At 48.5% G+C, this 24,807-nt stretch overlaps 1 protein-coding gene across 1 annotated transcript; it reads left to right on the top strand.

Moving 5' to 3' along the window:
* The first annotated feature begins 3,269 nt into the window (after positions 1 to 3,269).
* LOC144602770 (zinc finger SWIM domain-containing protein 1-like) lies at positions 3,270 to 21,773 on the top strand. Its single transcript, XM_078415904.1, has 6 exons — positions 3,270 to 3,526; positions 6,132 to 6,240; positions 10,132 to 10,372; positions 14,891 to 15,326; positions 17,031 to 17,881; positions 21,545 to 21,773. Exons 1-6 carry the CDS (start codon positions 3,270 to 3,272, stop codon positions 21,595 to 21,597), a joined length of 1,947 nt encoding a protein of 648 aa, XP_078272030.1. The 3' UTR covers positions 21,598 to 21,773.
* The last annotated feature ends 3,034 nt before the right edge of the window (positions 21,774 to 24,807 follow it).

Genomic DNA, 24,807 nt, shown 5'->3' with positions numbered 1-24,807 from the left:
CCACAATGCAAAGGGAGCGAGAAAGTGCCCGGCGCCGACCAGTTGCCGCGGCAGTGCGCATGTGCAGGGCGGCCGGGAATATGCGGGCGGCGGCAGTGCGCATGTGCAGGGCGGCAGGGGACGTGCGGGCGGCGGCAGTGCGCATGTGCATGGCGGCTGGGGACGCGCGGGCGGCGGCAGTGCGCATGTGCAGGTCGGGCCGGGGAACGTGCGGGCGGCGGCAGTGCGCATGTGGAGCGGCCGCAGAGTGGAGACCGGGCGGCCCGGACACGGATGTCGAGGGGTGGGGGCGGAGAGTGACCCAGAGAGAGAGCGGGGGGGGGCGGGGCCGCTCAGTGTTGACCGGTAGGTGACCCGGGGGCTCTGAGAGCGGTGCCCGTGTGCCGGCAGCGCATGCGCCAACCTCGGGCCGGGCCCGGAGCGGAGCGGAGCCGCCACAAAGCGCCGGGGCCGCGGCTGCGCGTCAGACGCCGCCAAATACGCGGGAAACCCCATCCCTGGGCCCAGGGATCCGGGATCGTCCCAATCCTCCACCGCGACCACCGGGCTGGAGCTGCAGCTGCAGCTGCCCCCCCCCCCCCCCCGTCCCCATTCATTAACCCCCCCCCCCCCCCCCACACGGGCAGTTTCATCCCAATCACAGGGATTTGCATCAACCTCATTCAGGGATTGATCCCAATCTACTATCCCGCGGATTTCCATCCCAATACTGAGCATTGCACGACGCCCCCTTCCCCAAACCGAGGGAATTATCCCCCACACATACACGGGCATTTACATCCCAATCCCATGAATTTGTAACCTATCTAAATCAGGGATTGATCCCGACCCCCTATCCCGATGTTGAACATTGCAAGATGCCCCCTTCCCCAAACCTGGGGAATTATCCCACCAACCGCACATGGGTGGTTATTATTCCAAAGCCACGAATTTCCATCCTATCTAAATCAGGGATTGCCCCTCCCTCCCTCCCCCCCCAGAGCTCCCATCCCGGGGATTTCCCTCTGAATGCGGGTCCTTGCAGGATGCTCCCAGTGCAAACCTGGAGAATAAGCGAGTTCGGTATCTCGACTGCACATGCCCAGGTCATAGGTCATTTGTGCTAAACATTCTCGCTGGCCGAGCTGCTGTGTGTATACAGACCTGCGTTTCATCGGTATTTTCCAGGTTTGCTTCTTCAAGGTAAGAAAATACTGCTTTCAAAACTTAACTAGGTGTATATATGGTTAATTTGTACAAAACTATGATGATTTTGTTGGTTTTATTACATTATGCTTCGGTGAGTGAACGAGATCATGACAATTTATTTTACATTGTAACTTGTACCAGTATGTAATGGACATGCTTACAGGACCCTATTCGAATTAACATATGATTGACCTTGTTATTTATTTTGTTTTATATGTTACTGGCAAAGCCATGCGCATTTGTGCAACTTTGGACTGGTGAATAAGTGGATGCAGAATGTGTGTGACTGCCACAACTGTCAATTTGCAACAGGAAACTGTTTCTGCCCACCTGCCTTCAAACTCGAGGAAAATAAACTGCAGATGCTGGTTTAAATCGAAGGTAAACACAAAATGCTGAAGTAACTCAGCGGGTCAGGCATCATCTCGGGAGAGAAAGAATGGGTGACGTTTTGTGTCGAGACCCTTCTTCAGAAGTCTGGAGAATAAGCGAGTTAGGTATCTCGCTTCAGACTTCTGAAAAAGGGTCTTTACCCGAAACATTACCCATTCCTTCTCTCCTGAGGTGCTACTTGACCCGCTGAGTTACTCCAGCATTTTGTGTCTACCTTCGATTTAAACTAGCAACTGTAGTTTTTTTTCCTAGTGTTTGAAGGGAGGTGGGCAGAAACAGTTTCCCTTTGCAAATTGACAGTTGTGGCTGTCACACACATTCTGCATCCACTTATTCAGGTGATACGTGCTACTCCCACAGCCCAAAGTTGCACAAATGTGCATGGCTTTGCCCAGTAACATATAAAACAAAATATATAATAAAGTCAATCATATGTTAAGTCAAATAGGGTCTTGTAAGCATGCCCATTACATACCGGTACAAGTTACAATACAAACAAAAATTGGCATGGCTTTGCTCACTCACCGAAGCACAAAGCAATAAAACCAACAAAATCAATGTAGTTTTGTACAAATTAACCGTAAATGCGCCTAGTTAATAGTTTTGAAAGCAGCATTTTGTTACCTCGAAGAAGCAAAACTGGAAAATACGGATGAAAAGCAGGTCTGTATACGCGCAGCAGCTCAGCCGGCGAGAATGTTTAGCGCGAGTGACCTATGACCTGGGCATGCGCAGTTGAGATACCGAACTCGCGTATTACCACCATACCTGCACAAGGGCGATTATTATCCCAATCCCAGGAATATTCATCTGCTGATTTCAGGGATTTATTATGATCTTCCATCCCGCAGATATCCCTCCCAATGCTGAGCATTGCAGGATGCCCCTCCCCCCAACCCAGGGAATTATCCCCACCTGCACACGGGCAATTATTATTGCAATGCCAGAAATATCCATCCTTTCTAAATTAGGGATTGTTCCCTATCCCAATGTGGAATATCGCAAGATGCACCTCCCCTAAACGCAAGGAATTATCCCCCACCCACACACGGGCAATTTTGATCTCATTCCCAGTAATGAGCATCCTATGTAAATCAGGGATTGATTTATCCCAATGCTATCTCAATCCCAATGCTGAGCATTGCAAGATGCCCCTACTCCAACCCAGAGAATTACCCCCCACCCACACACGGGCGATTATCCCAATCCCAGGAACTTGCAGCCTACCTGAATCAAGGATTGCACCCAACCCCGATCCACAATCCCGTGATTTTCCTCCCAATGCTGAGAATTGCATTGCTGAGATCTTGTGTTTCTCCCACACTTCAAAGACGTGCAGGTTAATTAGCTTCTGTAAAATGGTAAATTGTCCTATCATGTAGTATAGTGCTAGTATACGGGGTGATCGCTGGTTGGCGCGGACTCAGTGGGCTGAAGGGCCTGTTTCTTCTCTGAATTCTAAAGTAAACTGTAAAGACAGCATCCGAGCAAAGGATGGATCCTGGGTCTCTGGCGCTGTGAGGCGGTGACTCTACAGTTGGACCACCGTGCTGTTCTTGAACTCTATATATGAGCTGTTGTGATGCGTTCTACCTTGGCTGACCTGCAGCTGCTGTCTGTGGTCTATTCTCAGTGCCCGCTCTCCAGGTGGGATCAGTCTGCCAACTCCATCTGACCCACGTGCAGCCATGTCCCAGGTGGCGGGTTTCCGAGTGGGCGCCGAGTTCTCGAGCTACAGCGAGCTGCACCGGGAGTACCGGCGCTACCAGAGGGACAGCTCCGTGCAGATGTGGACCAGGCACTCACGGACCATCAAGGCTCAGCGGCGTCGGGCACCCAAGCACCCGATGAACGACGCGCTGAACTTTGCCGAGATCGACTACGCGTGCATTCACGGCGGCAAGTTATTCAAGACCAAAGGATCCGGCAAACGGACAATCCAGAGGTGAGGAAATACTTGCAGGGGCGGCACAGCGGCACAGTTGGTAGAGCCGCTGCCTCACAACGCCGGGGATCCCGGTTCCATCCTGACCACGGGTGCTCTCCGTGTGTGGAGTTTGCACGTCCTCTCTGTGACCAGCTGTGTTTCTTCTGTGGGCTTCAGTTTCCTCCCATATCCAAAACGTGCAGGTTTCTTGGTTAATTGGCCCTCTGTAAATCATCCCGAGTGTGTCGGGAGTGGATGACAAAGTGGGAGAACATGGAACATGGTCGACACCTGCTCCTGTTTCCTACCTTCTTATTTAAAGATGTTTTTATCCTTTTAAATTTAATAATATGTTTAGCCGGGTAGTTAGTTTTGTTTAGAGTTACATCATGGAAACAGGCCTTTCGGCCCATCGAGTCCACACCGCCCACCAATCATCCATTCACACTAGTTCTATGTTATCCCACTTTCTCATCCACTCTCTACACACGAGGGGCAATTTACAAAAGCAAATTAACCCACAAACCTGCACGTCTTTAGAATGTGGAAGGAAACCACTTGGAAAAATCCCCACGTGGTCACAGGGAGGACGCACAAACTCCACACAGACAGCACCTGTAGTCAGGATCGAACCTGAGTCTCCGGCGCTGTGAGGTAGCAGCTCCTCTGCTGCCCCTGTCTGTCTCTTTCTCTTTTTTTTCTCTGTCTCTCTCTCCCCTCTGTTAATTTTTTTCTCTCTTTTGCACTCTTTGTTCATCTTTGATTGTGTGTGTGTGTGTGTGTATCTCCCCACCTCTCTCCCCGTCTCACATCCACCTCTCCCTCTCTCCACCTCTCTCCCTTTCTCTCTCTCCGTCTCCACCTCTCTACCTCTCCTGTACCTTTCTACCTCTCTCTCTACCTCTCTCTCTCTCTCCCTCCTTCTCTCTCGCCCACCACACATTTTCCCATTCCTACCCACACCTACGACTCGCTGGGATTGTATAGAGTGGTAGAGTCATCCCACACAGAAATAGGCCCTTCGGTCCAACTTGCCCATGCTCATCGAGATGACCCATGTACACCAGTCCCACCTGCCCTCAGAACCTTTCCTATCCATGTACCTTTCCAAATGTCTTTTAAATGCTAGAGTACCTGCCTCAACTACCTCATCTAAAAGCTAGTTCCATTTACCACCCACTGTGCAGAAAAGGTTACCCCTTACATTCTTTTTAAATCTTTCCCCTCTCATGTTAAACTGTCCTCTGGATCTTGATTCCCCTCTCCTGGATAAAAGATTTGTGCATTCACCCTATCTATTCCACTTGTCACATACAATTTGCCGTGTTAACACAAGGGACACGGTATTATCCATGTTATCCCACTTTGCCATCCACTGCCTACACACTTGGGACAATTGACAATTTGATAGTTTGTGTTTTATGGTTCAGAGACTGGATTGATATCCCAGTGGGGGAGCGTGATATTATCCCATTAAATCACACAGGGTCTTCCGCCTGCAATGACCATCAAGCACCCAGCTTGTTATGTACTATGTGTAGGAAGGAACTACAGATGCTGGTTTACACTGGAGATAGACACAAAATGGTGAAGTAACTCAGCGGGGAGGGCAGCATCTCTGGAGAAAAATAATAGGTGACGTTTCGGTTTGACACCCGTCTTAAGACTGAGAGTCAGGGGGGAGGTAAACTAGAAGTTTCTCCCATTCTCGTCGTCCTATTAATTTCACTGTCGTCTTGCTTAGTTTCACTGTTTGTATCAACTTCTTATCACCTTCTCCACCGCCAACAATGGACCATTGTGGGCTCCACCTTTTCTTTATCATTGTTGCTGGCTTTGATTTGTTCTTTCATATCTTTCATTCATTTGTTCTTTGTAACCCTTCATCCCCCTAGTTCCCTCTCCTCTGACTCTCAGTCTGATAAATGGTCCCAACCAGAAATGTCACCTATTCCTTTTCTCCAGAGATGCTGCCTGACCCACTGAGTTACTCCAGCATTTTGTGTCCATCTCCTTTGTTATGTACTATGTTATCTTACACCAATCCTGCATGAATCACATTTTATTGCAGCTGTTGCTTCAAGTCCCCCCAGTTTGTGAAAGAGTTTATTATCAGTCAAAGGGCAGTCATTCAGCACACCATCTTGTCTTCCCACTCACACTGCTTCATGGCCAATGTCAATGGAATATTTCTGTTGGATTCTGTGATGATTGTAAAAGATAGCCATACACTGCTGGTCTGAATCATCCTACCACAACGAGAGAGCAGTCCTGAACTGTGATCTTCCTCATTGGTGACCCTCGGACTATCTTTCTTTGTACTTTACCTTGCACTAAATGTTATTCCTTTGTGATGTAAATCACTGTAAATGGCTCGATTGTAATCATGTATTGTCTTCCCACTGACTGGTTAGCATGCAACAAAGCTTTTCACTGTACCTCGGTACACGTGACAATAAACTGAACTAAACAAAACTGAAGAAGGGTCTCGATCCGAAGCGTCACCTATTCCTTTTCTCCAGAGATGATGCACGACCCGCTGAGTTACTCCAGCATTTTGTGTCTATCGTTTGCTGGTCTTCACCCAGTTGGCTTACACACTGCCTCCCACTGTCTTTTTCAGAACCAACAAGATGAAGTGTCCCTGTGCCATTAAAGTCCGGCTTTCTGCGGATGGAAACAAGTTTGTGGTGAAAGAGATGAATGAATCGCATAACCACACGGTGCCGCAGGTAAAAGCAGAACACACACACACCAGCCAGGTGGAGTTGTTGGATCTGCCACTGCTTCAGTTTGTCGGCACAGTGTGTGTGTCTGTGTGTGTGTCTGTGTCTCTGTGTGGGGGGGGGGGGCGGGGGTGGTGTCTGTGTGTGTGTCTGTGTCTCTGTGTGGGGGGGGGGTGTCTGTGTGTGTGTGTGTTGTCCCACCTCTCCACGTTTTCAAAGAGCATTCTACTAGTTCTGTACACGCTCGGTTCCAGCCTTGGATCCTGGGCGGTTGAATATCCTAGTTCAGTGATACAGCACAGAAACAGGCCCTTCGGCCCACCGAGTGCGCGCCGACCGGCGACCCCCCCCACATTAACACTATCCTCCACACACGGGACAATCTACACATACACCAAACCAAATAACCTCGACACCTGTACATATTTGGAGTGTGGGAGGAAACTGATGATCTCGGAGAAAACCCACACAGAGGGGAACGTAAAAACTCCACACAGACAGCACTCGTAGTCGGGATTGAACCCGGGTCTCCGGCGCTGCAAGCGGTGTAAGGCAGCAACTCTACCGCTGCGCCACCATGCCGTCCAGAATATGTCCACGTAATTATTTATAAAGAGTTTATCAGAACTCTGTCTCTCTGCCCTGGTCTTTGCCTGTGAGAGAATGTTACCTGTGGCACCAACACATATCGGTGGGACTTAAAGCTGTAGGTTGCAATAAAATGGGATTTGTGCAGAATTGGCTCAAGAAAACATAATACATAGCAACAAAGATGGACACAACAAGCTGGAGTAACTCAGCGGGTCAAGCATCATCTCTGGAGAAAAGGAATAGGTGACGTTTCGGATCCTTCCTGGCTGGTCTGAAGAAGGGTCTCGACCCGAAATGTCACCTTTTTCTTTTCTCCAGAGATGTTGTCTGACCCACTGAGCTACTCCAGCTTTTTGTGTCTAGAATTGGCGTAAACTAGAATCTGCTGTTTAGTTTAAACATACAGCGTGGAAACAGGCCCTTCAGCCCACCGAGTCCAGGCTGACCAGCAATCCATGCACATTAAGCTATCCTACCCACATCAGGGACAACTTTCAATTTTAGCAAGCCAATTAGCCTATAAATGTGTACATCTTTAGAGTGTGAGAGGAAACCGCAGCTCCCGAAGAAAACCCACGGGCAGAACGTACAATCTCCGTACAGACAGCACCCGTAGTCAGGATCAAACCCGAGTCTCTGGCGCTGTAACACAGCAACTCTTCCGCTGCACCACCGTGCTGCCCCGACACATAGAACAGAACAAGATGGGTGCTTGATGGTCATTGCCGACAATGTCGGTGGAAGAGCCGGTGTGATTCTATGGGATGATATCACACTCCCCCACTGGGATATCAATCCAGCCTCTGAACTCTGACAACTTTGGCATTGTTTAACAGAGTCAGACTGATACACTCAATATCACTAGTCATTTCCCTCACAGTAACACGTTTTATTTACGTAGTTCTAACGCACTAAAAATATCTCCAGCTTTCAGGGACATTATCAAAGTAATTGATGTGAACTGCCTTAGCAGGGATTCTGGAGATGACCTATAACTTAGGTGGAGTTGGTGGATTTCAATGATTGTCTTATAATGGGGTTTAAGGAGGCAAGAGTGTCTGAGGGTGATCTGAGAGAAGTATATCTGTTCATGAGAGGCATAGAATGGAGACCCTCGGACTATCTTTAATTGGACTTTACTGGACTTTATCTGATGCTAAACATTATTCCCTTTACCCTGTGTCTGTACACTGTGGACGGCTTAAACACAAAAATCCGGAGGAACTCAGCAGGTCAGACAGCATCTCTGGAGAAAAGGAATAGGTGACGTTTCGGGTCAAGACCCTTCTTCAGACCAGAAAAGGAATAGGTGAAATTTCAGGTCGAGACCCATCTTCAGATTGATGCTTCCTGACCCGCTGAGTTACAGCAGCTTTTTGTATCTATCTTCGGTTTAAACCAGCATCTGCAGTTCCTTCCAACACATTTCGACTGTGGACGGCTTGATTGTAATCATGAATAGTCTTTCCGCGGACTGGTAGCATGCAACAAAAAAGCTTTTTGGTACACGTGACAAGAAACTAGACTAAACTAGATGGGGAATATGGTCCGATTGTTTTTCCCCATGGTAGTTGTGGAGGTGCAGAGACAGATAGAGGGAGAAAGTTCCAAATAGTTGCTAAAGGCAAAGTCAATTGGACAGGGATAAAAACTCAGGAATGGGCTGGGGCCAGAGTTAGAGAGATTTTGTATTATATATATATATCTGACCGAGGCGTAAATGTAGATGGGTTGGTGAGTAAGTTTGCTAATGACACCAAAATTAGGAGTTGCAGACAACGAGAAATGCTGTCAGTAGATATCAGAACGTAGACCAGCTGCAGAAAGTGGCGGAGAAATGGCAGATGGAGTTTAACCTGAGCAAGTGTGAGGTGATGCACTTTGACAGGTTAAATGCAAGGAGAGTATACAGTTAATGCAATGAACATTAACAGCATTGATGTGCAGAGGGATCTTGGAGTTCAAGTTCATAGCTCACTGAAGGAGGCAGCACAAGTAGATAGGGTGGGGAAGAAGGCGTCTTGTGATAGGAGCAGAATTAGGCCATTCAGCCCATCGTCTATTCCGCCATTCAATCATGGCTGATCTATCTCTCCCTCCTAACCCCATTCTCCTGCCTTCTCCCCATAACCCTTGACACCCGCACTAATCAAGAATCCATCTATCTCTGCCGTAAAAGTATATCCATTGACTTGGCCTCCGCAGCCTTCTGTGGCAAAGAATTCTACTGATTCACCACCCTCTGACTCAAGAAACTCCTCCTCTCCTTCCCAAAGGAACGTCCTTTAATTCTGAGACTACGGCCTCTAGTCTGACACTCTCCCACTGGTGGAAACGTCCTCTCCACATCCACTCTATCCAAACGTTTCACTATTCATTACGTTTCAATGAGGTCCCCCCTCATTCTTCTAAACTGTAGCGAGTACAGGCCCAGTGCTGACAAACGATCATCATATGTTAACCAGTATGGGTGAAACGTGTGATGTGCTTGGATTCTGTGCTAGGGGCATTAAATATAAGAGTCAGCAAGTCATTGATGCAGTTCTATAGGGCTTTAGTTAGACTGCATTTGGAGTATTACGTGCAGTTCCAGTCGCTCCATTACAGGAAAGGTGTGGAGGCTTTGGAGAGGGTGCAGAGCAGGTTTACAAGAATGCCGCCTGAATTAGAGGGTTTCAGCTACAGTGGGAGGTTGGATAAACTTGGGTTATTTTCTCTGGAGCGTCAGAGGTTGAGGGAAGACTCGATGGAAGTATATAAAGTTTTGAGAGGCACACATAAGGTCGGCAATCAGAGGCTTGTCCCCAGGGTGGAAATGTCCAGCACTAGAGGGCAGAGTGATATGGTGAGAGGGGGGAGGTTTAATGTGCGAGGCAAGATTTTTACACAGAGAGGGGTGGGGGCTGGGAATGCACTGCCAGAGATGGTGGTGGATGCAGATATGATAGTGGTGTTTAAGAGGCTTTGGGAAAGGCACATGGAAGTTCAGGGAATAGAGCGATATGGATCATGTACAGGGAGATGAGATCAGTTCAACTTGGCATCATGTTTGGCACAGATAATGTAGGCTGGAGGGCCCATTCCTGTGCTGTTCTGTGTTCTAATACGGAATCTGAGTTTAGTTTACAGATACAGCATGGAAACATAGGCCTACCTAGTCCACGCTGATCATCGACCACCTGTGTGCACTGGTTCTATGTTGTCCTACTTTCTCACCCACTCCCGACACGCTCGGGGCAATTTACAGAGGACAATTGACCTCCAAACCGGATGAACTGACCCTAGGACCTTGCTTGTACCCCACAGGAAGAGGAGGAGAGGCTCCGGCACCAAAGGCACTTTGTTACAGCGCTGCGCGTGGACCCCACTTCCATCGTCTCGCTGCGGAGTAATGGAGCGGGTGTCCAGGTGCAGCTGGGGGAGGTTGCCGGCAAGGTGCTCGCTGATGAGGATGCCCATAGCCCCACACGCAAGGAGAAATGGGACGAGTTCAAGACCAACAAAACCGACTTGGAGATGATGGTGCCCACACTGGCAGCCGTCAAGGGTAAGGTCATAAGGATTAGGAGTAGAATTAGGCCATTCGGCCCATCAGGTCTACTCCGTCATTCAATCATGGCTGATCTATCTCTCTCCCCTAACCCCATTCTCCTGCCTTCTCCCCATAACCTCTGACACCCGGACTGATCAAGAATCAAGGTAGGTGAAGGTGTCCTCGCTTGTCCCAGGCCTAACCGGCTGCTCCAGGTTTGCACCACTCCCTCTCTTGTCCTGGGGTATCCTGCATCCTTCCTTCATTCCGGAATAATGCGGATCACCCCTTTATTGGGTTAACGTATGATGAGCATTTGATGGCTCTGGGCCTGTACTCGCTGGAGTTTAGAAGGATGAGGGGGGACCTCACTGAAACTTACCGAATAGTGAAAGGACCGGATAAAGTGGATGTGGCGAGGATGTTTCCACTAGTGGGAGAGTGATGGAACAGAGGGTGCAGCCTCACAATAAAAGGACGTTCCTTTAGAAAGGAGATGAGAAGGAATTTCTTTAGTCAGAGGGTGATGGATCTGTGGAAATCACTGCCACAGATGGCTGTGGAGGCCAAGTCTGTGGCTATTTATAAAGCAGAGATTGACAGGTTCTTCATTCGTTAGGGTGGCAAATGGGGTTGAGAGGGAAAGATAGATCAGCCATGATTCCTAGACTCTCCCACGAGTGGAAAGATTCTTTCCACATGCACTCTACCCTGGCATTTCACTATCTGGTAAGTTTCAACGAGGCCCCTCCTCATCGTTCTAAACTCCAGCGAGTACAGGCCCAGTGCCGTCAAACACTGATCAGATGTTAACCCAGACATTCCTGGTATCATTCTGGTAAACCTCCTCTGGACCCTCTCCACCGCCAGCACACCCTTCCTTAGACATGGGGCCAGGACTGCTCCCAATATTCCAAATAAATGGATGAGGATTGGGTGTGGATCCTCCTTCCCCCATCTCATGATAGTGCACTGTCTTGTCACTAGATCACTCCCTCCTCTCCCCTGGGATAGTCAATGACTTTTACACTTCAGAGATACAGCGCGGAAACTGGCCGTTCGGCCCACCGAGTTGGTGCTGACCAGCGATGGTCCTGTACGCTAACTTACACACACAAGGGGCCATTTCTTTTTACAACTTACTGAAACCAAGTAACCTACAATACTGCAAGTCTTTGGAGTGTGGGCGGAAACCGAAACACCCAGAGAAAATCCATGAACGTACAAACTCCATACAGACCGCACCCACAGTCAGGATGGAACCCGGGTCTGTAGCGCTGTAAGGCAGCAACTCTACAGCTGTGTCCCCAATACTTTCTCATGGGATCGCTCTTGGATCGTGCCACGCACTCTTCAGATGACTCTTCCCTCCTGTAACCCCACCCAGGCTGCATCTGCAGTCCCTTCCTCCACCTGTCACTTGCAAGGCTTTGTCCTGCCCCCACCTCTCTTCCAGCTTTCTTCCCCCCCCCCCCCCCCCCCCCCCGACTTGCCACAATTAGTTGAAGAAGGGTCCCGACCTGATACATCACGTATCCATGTTTTCCAGACATGTGTGGGAAAGAACTGTAGGTGCTTGTTTACACTGGAGATGGACACAAAACGCTGCAGTAACTCAGCGGGTCAGGCAGCATCTCTGGAGAAAAAGAATCGGAGACATTTCAGGTCAAGACTCTTACTCAGACCGAGAGTCAGGGGCGAGGGGAAACTCCAGAGATACTACCTGACCTGCTGAGTTATTCTCGCACTTTGTCTTTTGTCATGAACCAGCATCTGCAGATCCTTGTTTCTCCGGAGTTTGATAGAGCTGCATCTTGACTATCTGACTCTTGTACTCGGTGCACCGACCGATGAAGGCAAACGTACCTCACCACTGCCACTGTGCGTTACCAGTGCTTTGTTCAGAATCCATTTGAGAATCCGACTCAATTTATCGGCCTAGTTTGTACACAAACAAGGAATTTGATTTGGTGCTTTACTACACGTGATAAAAACACAAGACAGCAGACAATTAAAAAAACATTATAATTAAACAATGTAAAAAAAAGTGCAAGAGTAATGTGGCAGCTTTGCTTAATATTGCACGTGTAAATATCTAAAATGCACTTGGAGAGTTCATAATTGTTTGGCTTACAGACCAGAATGTAGTGGTGTAGAGTGGTTGTTAACTAGAGCTACCACTCGTGGGGAGAGGCTGTTTTTGTGTCAGGATGTGCCCAGAGGGGAGGGCTTCATGAGAGAGTTAGATATACAGTGCATTCAGAAAGTATTCACACCCCTTCACTTTTTCCACATTTTGTTACGTTACAGCCTTATTTTAAAATGGATTAATTATTTTTTTAAATCATCAATCTACACACAATACCCTATGATAAAAAAAGTGAAAACAGATGTTTAGAATTTTTTGCAAAGTAATTAAAAAGAAAGAACTGATATCATATTTACAAATGTATTCAGACCCTTTACTCAGTACTTTGTTGAGGCACCTTTGGCAGTGATTACAGCCTCAAGTCTTCTTGGGTATGATGCTACAAGCTTGGCACTCCTGTATTTGGGTAATTTCTCCCATTCTTCACTCAAGCTCTGTCAGGTTGGATGGGGAGCATCGATGCACAGCTATTTTCAGGTCCCTCCAGAGATGTCCGGGTTCTGGCTGGGCCACTCAAGGACATTCACAGACTTGTCATGAAGCCACTCCTGCGTTGTCTTGGCTGTGTGCTTGGGGTCATTGTCCTGTTGGAAGGTGAACCTCCTCCCCAGTCTGAGGTCCAGAATGCTCTGGAGCAGGTTTTCATCAAGGATCTCTCTTTCCTTTGCTCTGTTCATTTTTCCCTTGATCCTGACTAGTGTCCCAGTTCCTGCCGCTGAAAAACATCCCCACAACATGATGCTGCCACCACCATGCCTCACCGTAGGTATGGTATTCGCCAGGTGATGAGCAGTGCCTGGCTCCCCCCAAACGTGACGTTTGGCATTCAGGCCAAAGAGTTCAATCTTGGTTTCATCAGACAAGAGAATCTTATCTCTCATGGTCAGTGAGACCTTTAGGTGCCTTTTGACAAACTCCAAGCAGGCCATCATGTGCCTTTTACTGAGGAATGGCTTCCGTCTGGCCACTCTACCATAAATGCCTGACTGGTGGAGTCCTGCAGATAAAGTTGGCCTTCTGGAAGTTTCTCCCATCTTCACAGAGGACCTCTGGAGCTATGTCAGTGATCATCGGGTTCTTGGTCACCTCCCTGACCAAGGCCCTTCTCCCCTGATTGCTCAGTTTGGCCGAGTGGCCAGCTCTATGAAGAATCCTGGTGGTTCCAAAGTTTTTCCATTTAAGAATGATGGAGGCCACTGTGCTCTTCGGGACCTGCAATGCTGCAGAAAGTGTTTTCTACCCTTCCCCATATCTGTATCTCGACACAATCCTGTCTCGGAGATCTACGGACAATTCCTTCTTCTTCATGTCTTGGTTTTTGCTCTGACATGCACTGTCAACTGTGGGATCTTATATAGATAGGTGTGTGCATTTTCAAATCATGTCTAATCAATTTAATTTACCACTGGTGGACTCCAATCAAGTTGTAGAAACATCTCAAGGATAATGAATGGAAACAAAATGAACCTCAGCTCAATTTTGAGCATCATAGCAAAGGTTTGAATACTTATGTAAATGTGATATTTCAGCTATTTCTTTTAAATTACTTTGCAAAAGTTTCTAAACACCTGTTTTCGCTTCTTCATTCTGGGGTATTGCGTGTAGATTGACGATTTAAAAAATTTTTTTTTAATTCATTTTAAAATAAGGCTGTAATGTAACAAAATGTGGAAAAGGTGAAGGGGTCAGAATACTTTCTGAATGCACTGTAGGTCTTAGGGCTGATGGAATCAAGGGATATGGGGAGAAAGCCAGAACAGGGTACTGATTCTGGATGATCAGCCATGATCATATTGAATGGCGGTACTGGCTCGAAGGGCCGAATGGCCTACTCCTGCACCTATTTTCTGTGTTTCTACTTCAAAGAGTTTGTGGCCAGGGTGAGAGTGGGTCAGTCCCTTGTTCTGCCTGTTCTTGTCATATGAGGAAAGACTGGGGATGTATTCACTGGAGTTTAGAAGGACGAGAGGGGATCTTAAAGAGACGTATAAGATTATAAAAGGACTGGACAAGCTAGATGCAGGAAAAATGTTCACAATTTTGGGGGAGTCCAGAACCAGGGGACACAGTGTAAGAATAAAGGGGAGGCCATTTAAAACTGAGGTGAGAAGACACTTTTTCACCCAGAGAGTTATGAATTTGTGGAATTCTCTGCCACAGAAGGCAGTGGAGGCCAATTCACTGGATGAATTTAAAAGAGAGTTAGATAGAGCTCTAGGCGCTAGTGGTATCAAGGGATATGGGGGGAAGGCAGGAACCGGTTACTGATTGTGGATGATCAGGCATGATCACATTGAATAGCGGTGCTGGTTCGAAGGGCCAAATGGCCTCCTCCTGCACCTATTTTCTGTGTTTCTATAACTCTTGTCTGCGTTTGCTTGCAGACGGCACGGTGGTGGTGGTGGTGAACAAGGCCAACGTGTTGCAGGCCATCTACTACCAGGACGGCCGCATGAAGCAGACCTTCGAGAGGTTCCCCGAGGTGCTGCTGGTGGGCGCCACCTACAGCTGGGCGGGCCTGTGGCTGCCCACCTACCTGCTGCTGGCCATCGACGGCAACGGGGAGAGCGAGCTGGCGTGCCTGTGGTTCCTGCAGAGCGAGGAGCGCGAGACCGTCCGGCAGCTTCTGCGCATCTTCAGGCAGAAGAACCCGGCGGCGGAGGGAATGCGGGCGGTGGTGGTCGGCGGCCAGGCGTGTGACGGGGAGCTGGTGACCGACGTGCTGCCCCACTGCAAGCCGCTGGCCTGCCTCGCCCACACCCTGAGCGTCTTCCAGGACCACGTGACCGCCGAGAAGCTGCACGTGACCGCCGGGCAACAGTAAGCACTGGCACCGCCATTCCCTCGTGGGGCCGGAGCGGAGCGGGCGGGTGGGGGGCCCAAATATTCCTCCTCCTGTCAGATTGTGTTGGTTTGGTAAAGTTGTGACTCTCATCCCTCTGCACAATCCAGTCTACCCATGTCCCATCTCCTCCACTCTCTGCCCTCTCTCTCTTTCTTCTTTCCTTCTTTCTTACCCGCTCCTCCTTCCCTTCTTTCTTTCTCCCTCTTCTCTCCTTCTCCTCCGCCCCTTCTCTCCTTTCCCCTACTCCTGTTTCCTCCTCACCCACTTCACCCACTCCTCCCCTCTTCCCCCTCCTCGCCTCCTTCCCCCTCTCATCTTCCACCTCCTCTCCTCCCCTCCTCTCCTTCCCTCTGCTCTCCTCCCCCTCCTCTCCTCCACCATCGGGCAACAATAAGCTCTGGCATCGTGATTCCGTCGTGGGACCGGAGCGGGCGGGGGAGGGGGAGGTTGGGTTATCCCAAATATTCCTCCTCCTGTCACGGCGTGGGTCAGATAAGGGTGCGACTCATTCCTCAACATGGTCTGCACAATCCAGTCTACCCCTGCCCCACTCTCCCTCCTTTCCACCCTCCTCTCCCCCTTTGCCTGTTCCTTCCCCTTTTGCCCCCTCCTCTCCCCTTTCTGTAGATGGGGCATCTGGTCAGCATTAGATGGGGCATCTTGGTCAGCATTAGATGGGGCATCTTGGTCAGCATTAGATGGGGCATCTTGGTCAGCATTAGATGGGGCATGTTGGTCAGCATTAGATGGGGCATCTTGGTCAGCATTAGATGGGGCATGTTGGTCATCATTAGATGGGGCATCTTGGTCAGCATTAGATGGGGCATCTTGGTCAGCATTAGATGGGGCATGTTGGTCAGCAAGGACGAGTTGGGCCGAGTGGCCTATTTCCGTGCTGTTTGACTCCACTGTTCATTAGTCATTGAGGAGGTCACTTTATTTTTCGTAAGGAAAGAAACGGTGGAGTTTTTCTTGTAGCCGCTGGGGACTGTTGAGGTGAGAGTTTGGTTTAGTTTCGGAAATACAGATTGGAAACGGGCCCTTTGCCCCACTGAGTCCACGCCGACCATTAATCACCCGTTCACACCAAAGATACTAGAGGAACAAGATAGACCACTCGACGTTAAAAATCGTAGAAGGACATGGCACCATTTTAGTTGGCAGAAAATTGCAGAAACATTTTAAAAGAAAAAATAACAAAAATGTATGAATTGATAGATGAGTTATTTTCTGCATTTTAATGGTATCATCACACATACTGTTCCCCCAAAACACTGATTACACTGCGAGAGGCAGAACGAACGGCAGGTTTTGCTTACTAAAATGGCGGATGTTCCGCTCCTTTACACACTACACTTCAGTATAGGCGATTCCAACGGAGTGGTCCATCTTGTTCCTCTAGTATCTTTGGTTCACACTAGTTCTGGGCGACACACGGGACAATTTACAGAGGCCAATTAACGTACAAACCTGCACGTCTTTGGAACTTGGGGGGAACCCGGAGAACCCGGAGGAAACCCACATGGTCACAGGGAGAACGTACAAACTCCACACAGACAATGCCTGTGGACAGGATGGATCCTGGGACTGGCACTGTAAGGCAGCAACTCTACCGCTACGCCACCGTGCTGCACCGGGAGGTTCCTCACCTTGTCTCCTCTTCCCTTTCTTCCCGCCAGGAGCCAGCTGCTGCAGATCCTGCACAGTATGTGTTACGCCACGTCGACTGAGGACTACGACCTGCTGTACCGCCAGCTGCTGGACTCCAACGCGGAGAGCGCCGTCGACTACTTCCACAAGACGTGGCACGGGTCCCGCCGCCAGTGGGTGGAGGGCTTCAAGCACGAGAACGAGAGCTACCTCACCAGCACCCTCCAGCGGGTGCAGGTGATGAGCCAGAGGCTGGCGGCCGCGGTCGAGGACTTCTCCAACGTGACCTCCTTCACCCGGGACCTCCTGAAGGCCGTGGACACGGTGCGGGCCGAGTGCGACCAGCGAGTGTTGCAGAGTGAGCCCCCCGCAGGGCCAGAGGACAACTCCGCGGAGTCTTCCTACCGGGCGCTGCTCACCGACTTCGCCTTCCGCCGGGTGCGGACGGAGCTGCAGGAAGCAGAGTCGGTCTCCTTTCTCAGCGTGGAGGCCGAGAGGGCCTGGCCCGTGTGCCGGCGCCGGGCCCTGGTGACGGACCAGGCCAGCTGCCAGTGTGCCTTCCGCACCTCCATGAGGCTCCCCTGCCGGCACGTCCTGGCTCTCCGGCGGCTCCTGGGCTCCGACCTCTTTGAGCCCTCACTCTGCGCCGCTCGCTGGACGCAGGGGCACTTCCTCGGCGGTCAGCTCCCGCCCGCGTCGCCGAGGGATCGGGCCAAGGTGCAGCAGGAGCGATACCGCCAGGCCCTCAAGGTAGCTCGCAAACTCTCCTCCCTCGCCGCCCGGTGTCCGGCCGAAGACTTTGGCAGGTGCCTGGCGGTCATGACGGCCGTCACCGACATCTGGGCCAGAGGTGGCCAGGTGCAAGTCACCGAAACCAATGGTTTGTAGCGACGCAGTCTCAGAGAGAGTGAAGCAACGACACACAAAACATGGAGCAGCACAGCACAAGGACAGGCCCTTCAGCACACAATGAACATGATGACAAGACCATCGCTTATCTACCTGAATATCATCCATATCTCCCCATTCCTTGCATATCCATGTGCCTATCTACTGCCTCGTAAACTCCATTATCACATCTACCTCTACCGCCACATATGGTTCATAAGATCATGTGACAGGAGTAGGATTAGGCAATTTGTCCCATCAAGTCTACTCCGCCATTCATCATGGCTGATTCATCTCTCCCTCACCCCATTCTCCTGCCTTCATATCATATCATATCATATCATATATATACAGCCGGAAACAGGCCTTTTCGGCCCTCCAAGTCCGTGCCGCCCAGTGATCCCCGCACATTAACACTATCCTACACCCACTAGGGACAATTTTTACATTTACCCAGCCAATTAACCTACATACCTGTACGTCTTTGGAGTGTGGGAGGAAACCGAAGATCTCGGAGAAAACCCACGCAGGTCACGGGGAGAACGTACAAACTCCTTACAGTGCAGCACCCGTAGTCAGGATCGAACCTGAGTCTCCGGCGCTGCATTCGCTGTAAAGCAGCAACTCTACCGCTGCGCTACCGTGCCGCCTTCTCCCCATAACAGAGAAACATAGAAAATTAGTGCAAGAGCAGACCATTTGGCCCTTTGAGCCAGCAGCGCCATTCAATGTGATCATGGTTGATCATCCACAATCTCCCCCGTTCCTGCCTTCTCCCCATATCCCTTGATTCCGCTAGCCCTAAGAGCCCTATCTGACTCTCTTTTGAATACATCCAGTGAATCGGCCTCTACTGCCTTCTAATGCAGAGAATTCCACAAATTCACAACTCTGGGTGAAGAAGTTTTTCCCTCATCTCAGTTCTAAATGGCCTAGCTCTCATTCTAAAATTGTGGCCCCTGTTTCTGGACTCCCCCAACATCGGGAGCATCTAGCTTGTCCAATGTCTTGGCTGACTGCCACTGTATGTTTCTTTTTTTTTTTCCTAATCAGATGTGCAGCACTTTGGTCAACGTGGGTTGTTTTTAAATGTGCTATACAAATAAAATTGACTTGACTTGACTTGACTTAATAATCTTATATGTTTCTATAAGATCTGCTCTGATCCTAAATTCCTGTGAATACAAGCCCATTTGTTCCATTCTTGCGTCATATGACAGTCCCGCCATCCTGGGAATTAACCTCGTGAACCTACGCTGCTCTCCCTCAATAGCAAGAATGTCCTTCCTCAAATTTGGAGACCAAAACTGCACACAATATCCAGGTATGGCCTCACCAGGGCCCTGTACAACTGCAGAAGGACCTCTTTGCTCCTCTACTCAAATCCTCTTGCTGTACCTGCATGCTTACTTTCAGTGACTGATGTACAAGGACACACACATCTCGTTTCACTTCCCCTTTTCCTAATCTGGTACCATTCAGGTTATAATCTGCCTTGTCCTTGCCACCAAAGCGGATAACCTCACATTTATCTACATTATACTGCATCTGCCATACATTGCTCACTCACCCAACCTACCCAAGTCACCCTGCATCCTCATAGCCTCTTCACAGTTTACTCTGCCACCCTGCTTTGTGTCATCTGTAAATTTGCTTATGTTACTTTTAATTCCTTCATCTAAATCATGAAAATATATTGTAAATAGCTGCCGTCACAGGACTAAGCCTTGCGACACCCCACTAGTGGCTGCCTGCCATTCTGAAAAGGACCCGTTAATTCCTACCCTTTGTTTCCTGTCTACCTACCAATTTTCGATCCATGTCAATATCCTACCCCCAATGCCATGTGCTCTAATTTTTCCCACTAATTTCCTGTGTGGGACCTTATTAAAGGCTTTCTGAACGTCCAGATACACTATATTTCCTTTATCCATTTTACTTGTTACATCCTCAAAAAATTCCAGAAGATTAGTCAAACAAGATTTCCCCTTCATAAATTGATGCTGACTTGGACCGATCCTGTTACTGCTCCACAAATTCACCGTTATTACATCTTTAATAATTGACTCCAGCAACTTCCCCACCAGGCTAACTGGTCTATAATCCCCTGTTTTCTCTCTCCCTCCTTTATTAAAAAGTGGGATAACATCAGCTACCTTCCAATCCGCAGGAACTGATCCAGAATCAATAGAACATTGTAAAATGATCACCAATGCGTCCACGATTTCTAGAGCCACCTCCTTGACTAACCTGGGATGCAGACCAGACCCTGGGGATTTATCAGCCTTCAGTCCCATCGGTCTTCCCAACGTGATATTTTGACTGATGTGAATTTCCTTCAGTTCCTCCATCACCCTAGATCCTCTGTACCCTAGTACTTCTGGGAGATTATTTGTGTCGTTCTTAGTGAATAAAGAACCAAAGTGCCTTTTCAACTCGTCTGCCATTTCCTTGTTCCCCATAATAAATTCACCTGTTTCTGTCTTCAAGGGACCCACATTTGTCTTCACTAATCTTTTCCTCTTCACATACCTAAAGAAGCTTTTATTATCCTTTATATTCTTGGCTAGCTTTCCTTCGTACTTCATCTATTCTCCCAGTATTGCCTTTTTAGTTACCTTCTGTTGTTCTTTAAAAGTTACCCAATCCTCTGGCTTCCCACTCATCTTTGCTATGTTATAAGTCTTCTCTTTTATTTTTATACTGTCCTTGACTTCCCTTGTCAGACCCAGTTGCTTCTTACTCCCCTTAGAATCTTTCTTCCTCTTTGGAATGAAATGATCCCGCATCTTCTGGATTATTCGCAGAAATTCCTGCCATTGCTGTTCCACCATCATCCCTGCTAGGGACCCTTTCCAGTCAACTTTGGCCAGCTCCTCCCTCATGCCTCCATAGTCCCCTTTGTTCAACTGCAATACTGACACTTCTGATTTTACCTTCTCTCTCAAATAGCAGATTAAAACATATTATGGTCACTACCTCCTAATGTTTCCTTTACCTTGAGTTTCCTTATGAAATCCGGTACATTACACAACACTAAATCCAGAATTGCCTTCTCCCTGGTGGGCTCCAGTACAAGCTGCTCTAAGAATCCTTCTCGGAGGCACACTACAAACTCCCTTTCTTAGGGTCCAGTACCAACCTGACTTTCGCAGTCTACCTGCATATTGAAATCTCCCGTAACCTCTGACACCCGCACTAATCAAGAATCTATCTATCTCTGCCTTAAATATATTCACTGCTTTGCCTCCACAGCCTTCTGTGGCCAAGAATTCCACAGATTCACCACCCTTGCATAGTCCAGGCACTCAGTACGTTCCGTGTAAAGTGACAACGAGAAAAACAACTTGCCTCGCACATCTCCTTGAAACTTTGCACCTCTCACCATTTTATCTATCAGAAGATTACCTTTCCACTGATAGACAGGCCGTCTGATACTTATTGACCAAAATGCTGGAGCAACTCAGTGGGACTTACCGAGCCCTCTATCATGATTTATTACTGAATGTTCTCTCAAATATTGTTTTACCGTTTTGCACCATGTGTACTCTGGACACATTACTGTGTGCGTCCCCCAATAATTTATTACTGTCTGTTTCCCTCTCGGCTGTGCCCCCTCCAACATCACTCACTAGTTGTGTTCCTTTGTTTTCAGTGACTGGTGCAACAGAGCAAGAATCGTCGTCTCCAGCCACCGAGGCAAGTTGAAGATGTGCGTAAGAACTGATTTCAGATCTGACTGACCGACAGACAGTGAGAGCCGCTTACAGTCACAGTGATTCACCGCGATCCCAGGAATCAGGATCTGAAGTTGCTTTCTCTTCATACCCCCGTGTGTGTTACGCTTGTGTGTGTTTGAGTGTGTGCACAGATGTACCCAATGAACACTGCCATACATCGATCACCGTTGATAGTGAACTGTCGCTCGGCCCTGTGTGTGTTACATGTGTGTGTGTGTGTGTACGGATGCATCCATCATACGTGTGTGAGCGCGTGAGTGTCCGTGTGTGTATACAGTCAGCCTTGTCTGCATTTTGCATGTGTGTGTACATGTATGTACGTGTGTGTCTATGTTACGTGTGTATACAGATGTATCCAATGAACACTGCCATACAACGATCACCTTTGATGGTGAACTGTCAGTCGGCCCTGTGTGCGTTATGCATTTGTGTGTACATGTATGTACATGTGCGAGTGTGAGTGAACGTGTGGGTGCGTGCAGATATGCATGTGTGTGCACGTGTGTGTGTCGGCCCTGTGTGCGTTACACGTGTGTGTATGTATAGATGCATGCAATGAAGACTGTCGGTAGGCCTCTGATTGAGGTTTGAAGCTGAACTAGTTTGTGGACTATCGCGGTCGATGAATTTCAACATTATTATCCTGGAAGTGATTTTAATGGTGTTCTTCAACGGGACCTGGATCGGGTTCTGACATTCCGTGGGATCATGACATCCATTCAGTTGGAATTTTAAGCATCAAACATGGGCCAGGATTGCATTACTGAGCACATCTGTCTTCTCTGCGGGAGCAGTGACTGAGATCGGCTGATTCCTTGCAGGCTGGGAACAAGACCTATGAGTTCCCTGGTCAGTCTGACTATGTACAACCTCTTGTCTTCCCTGAGGCTACTGCGGAGACAAAGAGACCTGGGAATAGACAATAGACAATAGGTGCCCTTCAGCCCTTTGAGCCAGCACCGCCATTCAATGCGATCATGGCTGATCACTCTCAATCAGTACCCCGTTCCTGCCTTCTCCCCATACGCCCTCACTCCGCTATCCTTAAGAGCTCTATCCAGCTCTCTCTTGAAAGCATCCAACGAACTGGCCTCCACTGCCTTCTGAGGCAGAGAATTCCACACCTTCACCACTCTCTGACCGAAAAAGTTCTTCCTCATCTCCGTTCTAAATGACCTACCCCTTATTCTTAAACTGTGGCCCCTTGTTCTGGACTCCCCCAACATTGGGAACATGTTTCCTGCCTCTAATGTGTCCAATCCCCTAATTATCTTATATGTTTCAATAAGACCCCCCCTCATCCTTCTATATTCCAGTGTATACAAGCCTAATTGCTCCAGCCTTTCAACATACGACAGTCCCGGACATACGAATGTCCAGGAAACAAATAGGAAATGTTGGAAATACACAGTGGCTGTGAAAGATTTCTGTCAAGGGAAAAGGTGGTGGCACTTAACATGTGTTTTATACTTTCGTCAGTTCAGCAGATTTGTTTTGATTGGTATCAACATTTTCTAAAGTTTACTATAGCTGGATGTTGGGTCGCTTCTCAGTCATGTGATGGAGCTTTCAATCCTGTCCCTCTCTCCACAACTTGAGCCGATATTCTGAACCGTGAAGGGAGAAAGCACTGCAGCAACTCTGCAGTCTGAAGAAGGGTCACGACCCGAAACGTCACCCATTCTTACTCTCCTGAGATGCTGCCTGACCTGCTGAGTTACTCCAGCATTTTGTGAATAAATACCTTTGAGCAGCAACTCAGCGGGTCAGGCAGCATGTGTGGAGGGAATGGACAGGAAGCATTTCGGGTTCGTTCCTGACCCAAAACATCATCTGTCCAATCCTGCCGCTTGACCCGCTGAGTTCCTCCAGCACTTTGTTTTTTTGCTTAAGATTCCAGCATTCGCTGCTTCATATGTTTTAGGAGCAGAATCACGTTTACTCCGCCATTCAATCATGGCTAATCGATCTTGCCCTCTCAACCCCATTCTCCTGCCTTCTCGCTATAACCCCTGGCACCCTTACTAATAAAGAATCTGTCAATCTCCTCCTTAAAAATATGCAGTGATGACCTCCACAGCCATCGGTGGCAATGAATTCCACAGAATCACCACCCTCTGACTAAAGAAATTCCTCCTCATCTTTTCACAGGTGTGTTCTTCTATTCTGAGGCTATGGCCTCTGGCGCAAGGCCCTCCCACTAGTGGAAACAACCTCTCCACATCCACTCTATTCATGCCCTTCACTTTTCATAGAAACATAGAAAATAGGTGCAGGAGTAGGCCATTCGGCCCTTCAAGCCTGCACCGCCATTCAATATGATCATGGCTGATCATCCAGCTCAGTAACCTGTACCTGCCTTCTCTCCATACCCCCTGATTCCTTTAGGCACAAGGGCAAGATCTAACTCCCTATTAAATATAGCCAATGAACTGGCCTCAACTACCTTCTGTGGCAGAGAATTCCACAGATTCACCACTCTGTGTGAAGAAATGTTTTTTCAAATTATTCAACACAGTTTATTGTGTCTTGTTTGTAACCATCACTCAGTGCCACAGTTAGACCACATGCAATGAAAATTGCAAGGACATGACTGCACTCAGAATGCCCTCACTCTATCTGCCGTCCTTGGAACCACTGGAGCATCTCTGGGCTTTTCAGGTTGTTTAATTATTTGGGGTATTGTTCTCTGTCCTGACTGGGTTCCTTATCATATCATATATATACAGCCGGAAACAGGCCTTTTCGGCCCTCCAAGTCCGTGCCGCCCGTATGTAGGTTAATTGGCTGGGTAAATGTAAAAATTGTCCCTAGTGGGTGTAGGATAGTGTTAATGTACGGGGATCGTTGGGCGGCACGGACTTGGTGGGCCGAAAAGGCCTGTTTCCGGCTGTATATATATGATATGATGATATGATATTAACACTATCCTACACCCACTAGGGACATTTTTTACATTTACCCAGCCAATCAGCATCTGTGTGTAAGAATTTGGGTCGCGCCTGAGATTTGATCAGAGTTTGCACTTAGATTTAAACTTTTTATGTAATTTTTAAATAGCTCTCTTCAATCCGTAAGAAGTTTACCCTTGCAGCTGACAAAGTCATTGTTGCTGTCAGTTTGCACAAAGTGAATAACAATATGGTTAATAATGATGACCGCTGGTCAGGACATTGGG

This window comes from Rhinoraja longicauda, chromosome 19 (assembly GCF_053455715.1).
Source record: "Rhinoraja longicauda isolate Sanriku21f chromosome 19, sRhiLon1.1, whole genome shotgun sequence".
Classification (NCBI taxonomy): Eukaryota; Metazoa; Chordata; class Chondrichthyes; order Rajiformes; family Arhynchobatidae; genus Rhinoraja; species Rhinoraja longicauda.
This window is presented reverse-complemented; position numbering and strand designations above follow the sequence as displayed.

What these genes read in the sequence shown, in the direction of transcription:
- LOC144602770 (XM_078415904.1), top strand. Translation starts at nt 3,270, where the DNA reads ATGTCCCAGGTGGCGGGTTTCCGAGTGGGCGCCGAGTTCTCGAGCTAC. An exon ending in ATAACCACACGGTGCCGCAG is followed by an intron (nt 6,241 to 10,131) that starts GTAAAAGCAGAA and finishes TGTACCCCACAG; the next exon opens with GAAGAGGAGGAGAGGCTCCG. An exon ending in CACACTGGCAGCCGTCAAGG is followed by an intron (nt 10,373 to 14,890) that starts GTAAGGTCATAA and finishes GTTTGCTTGCAG; the next exon opens with ACGGCACGGTGGTGGTGGTG.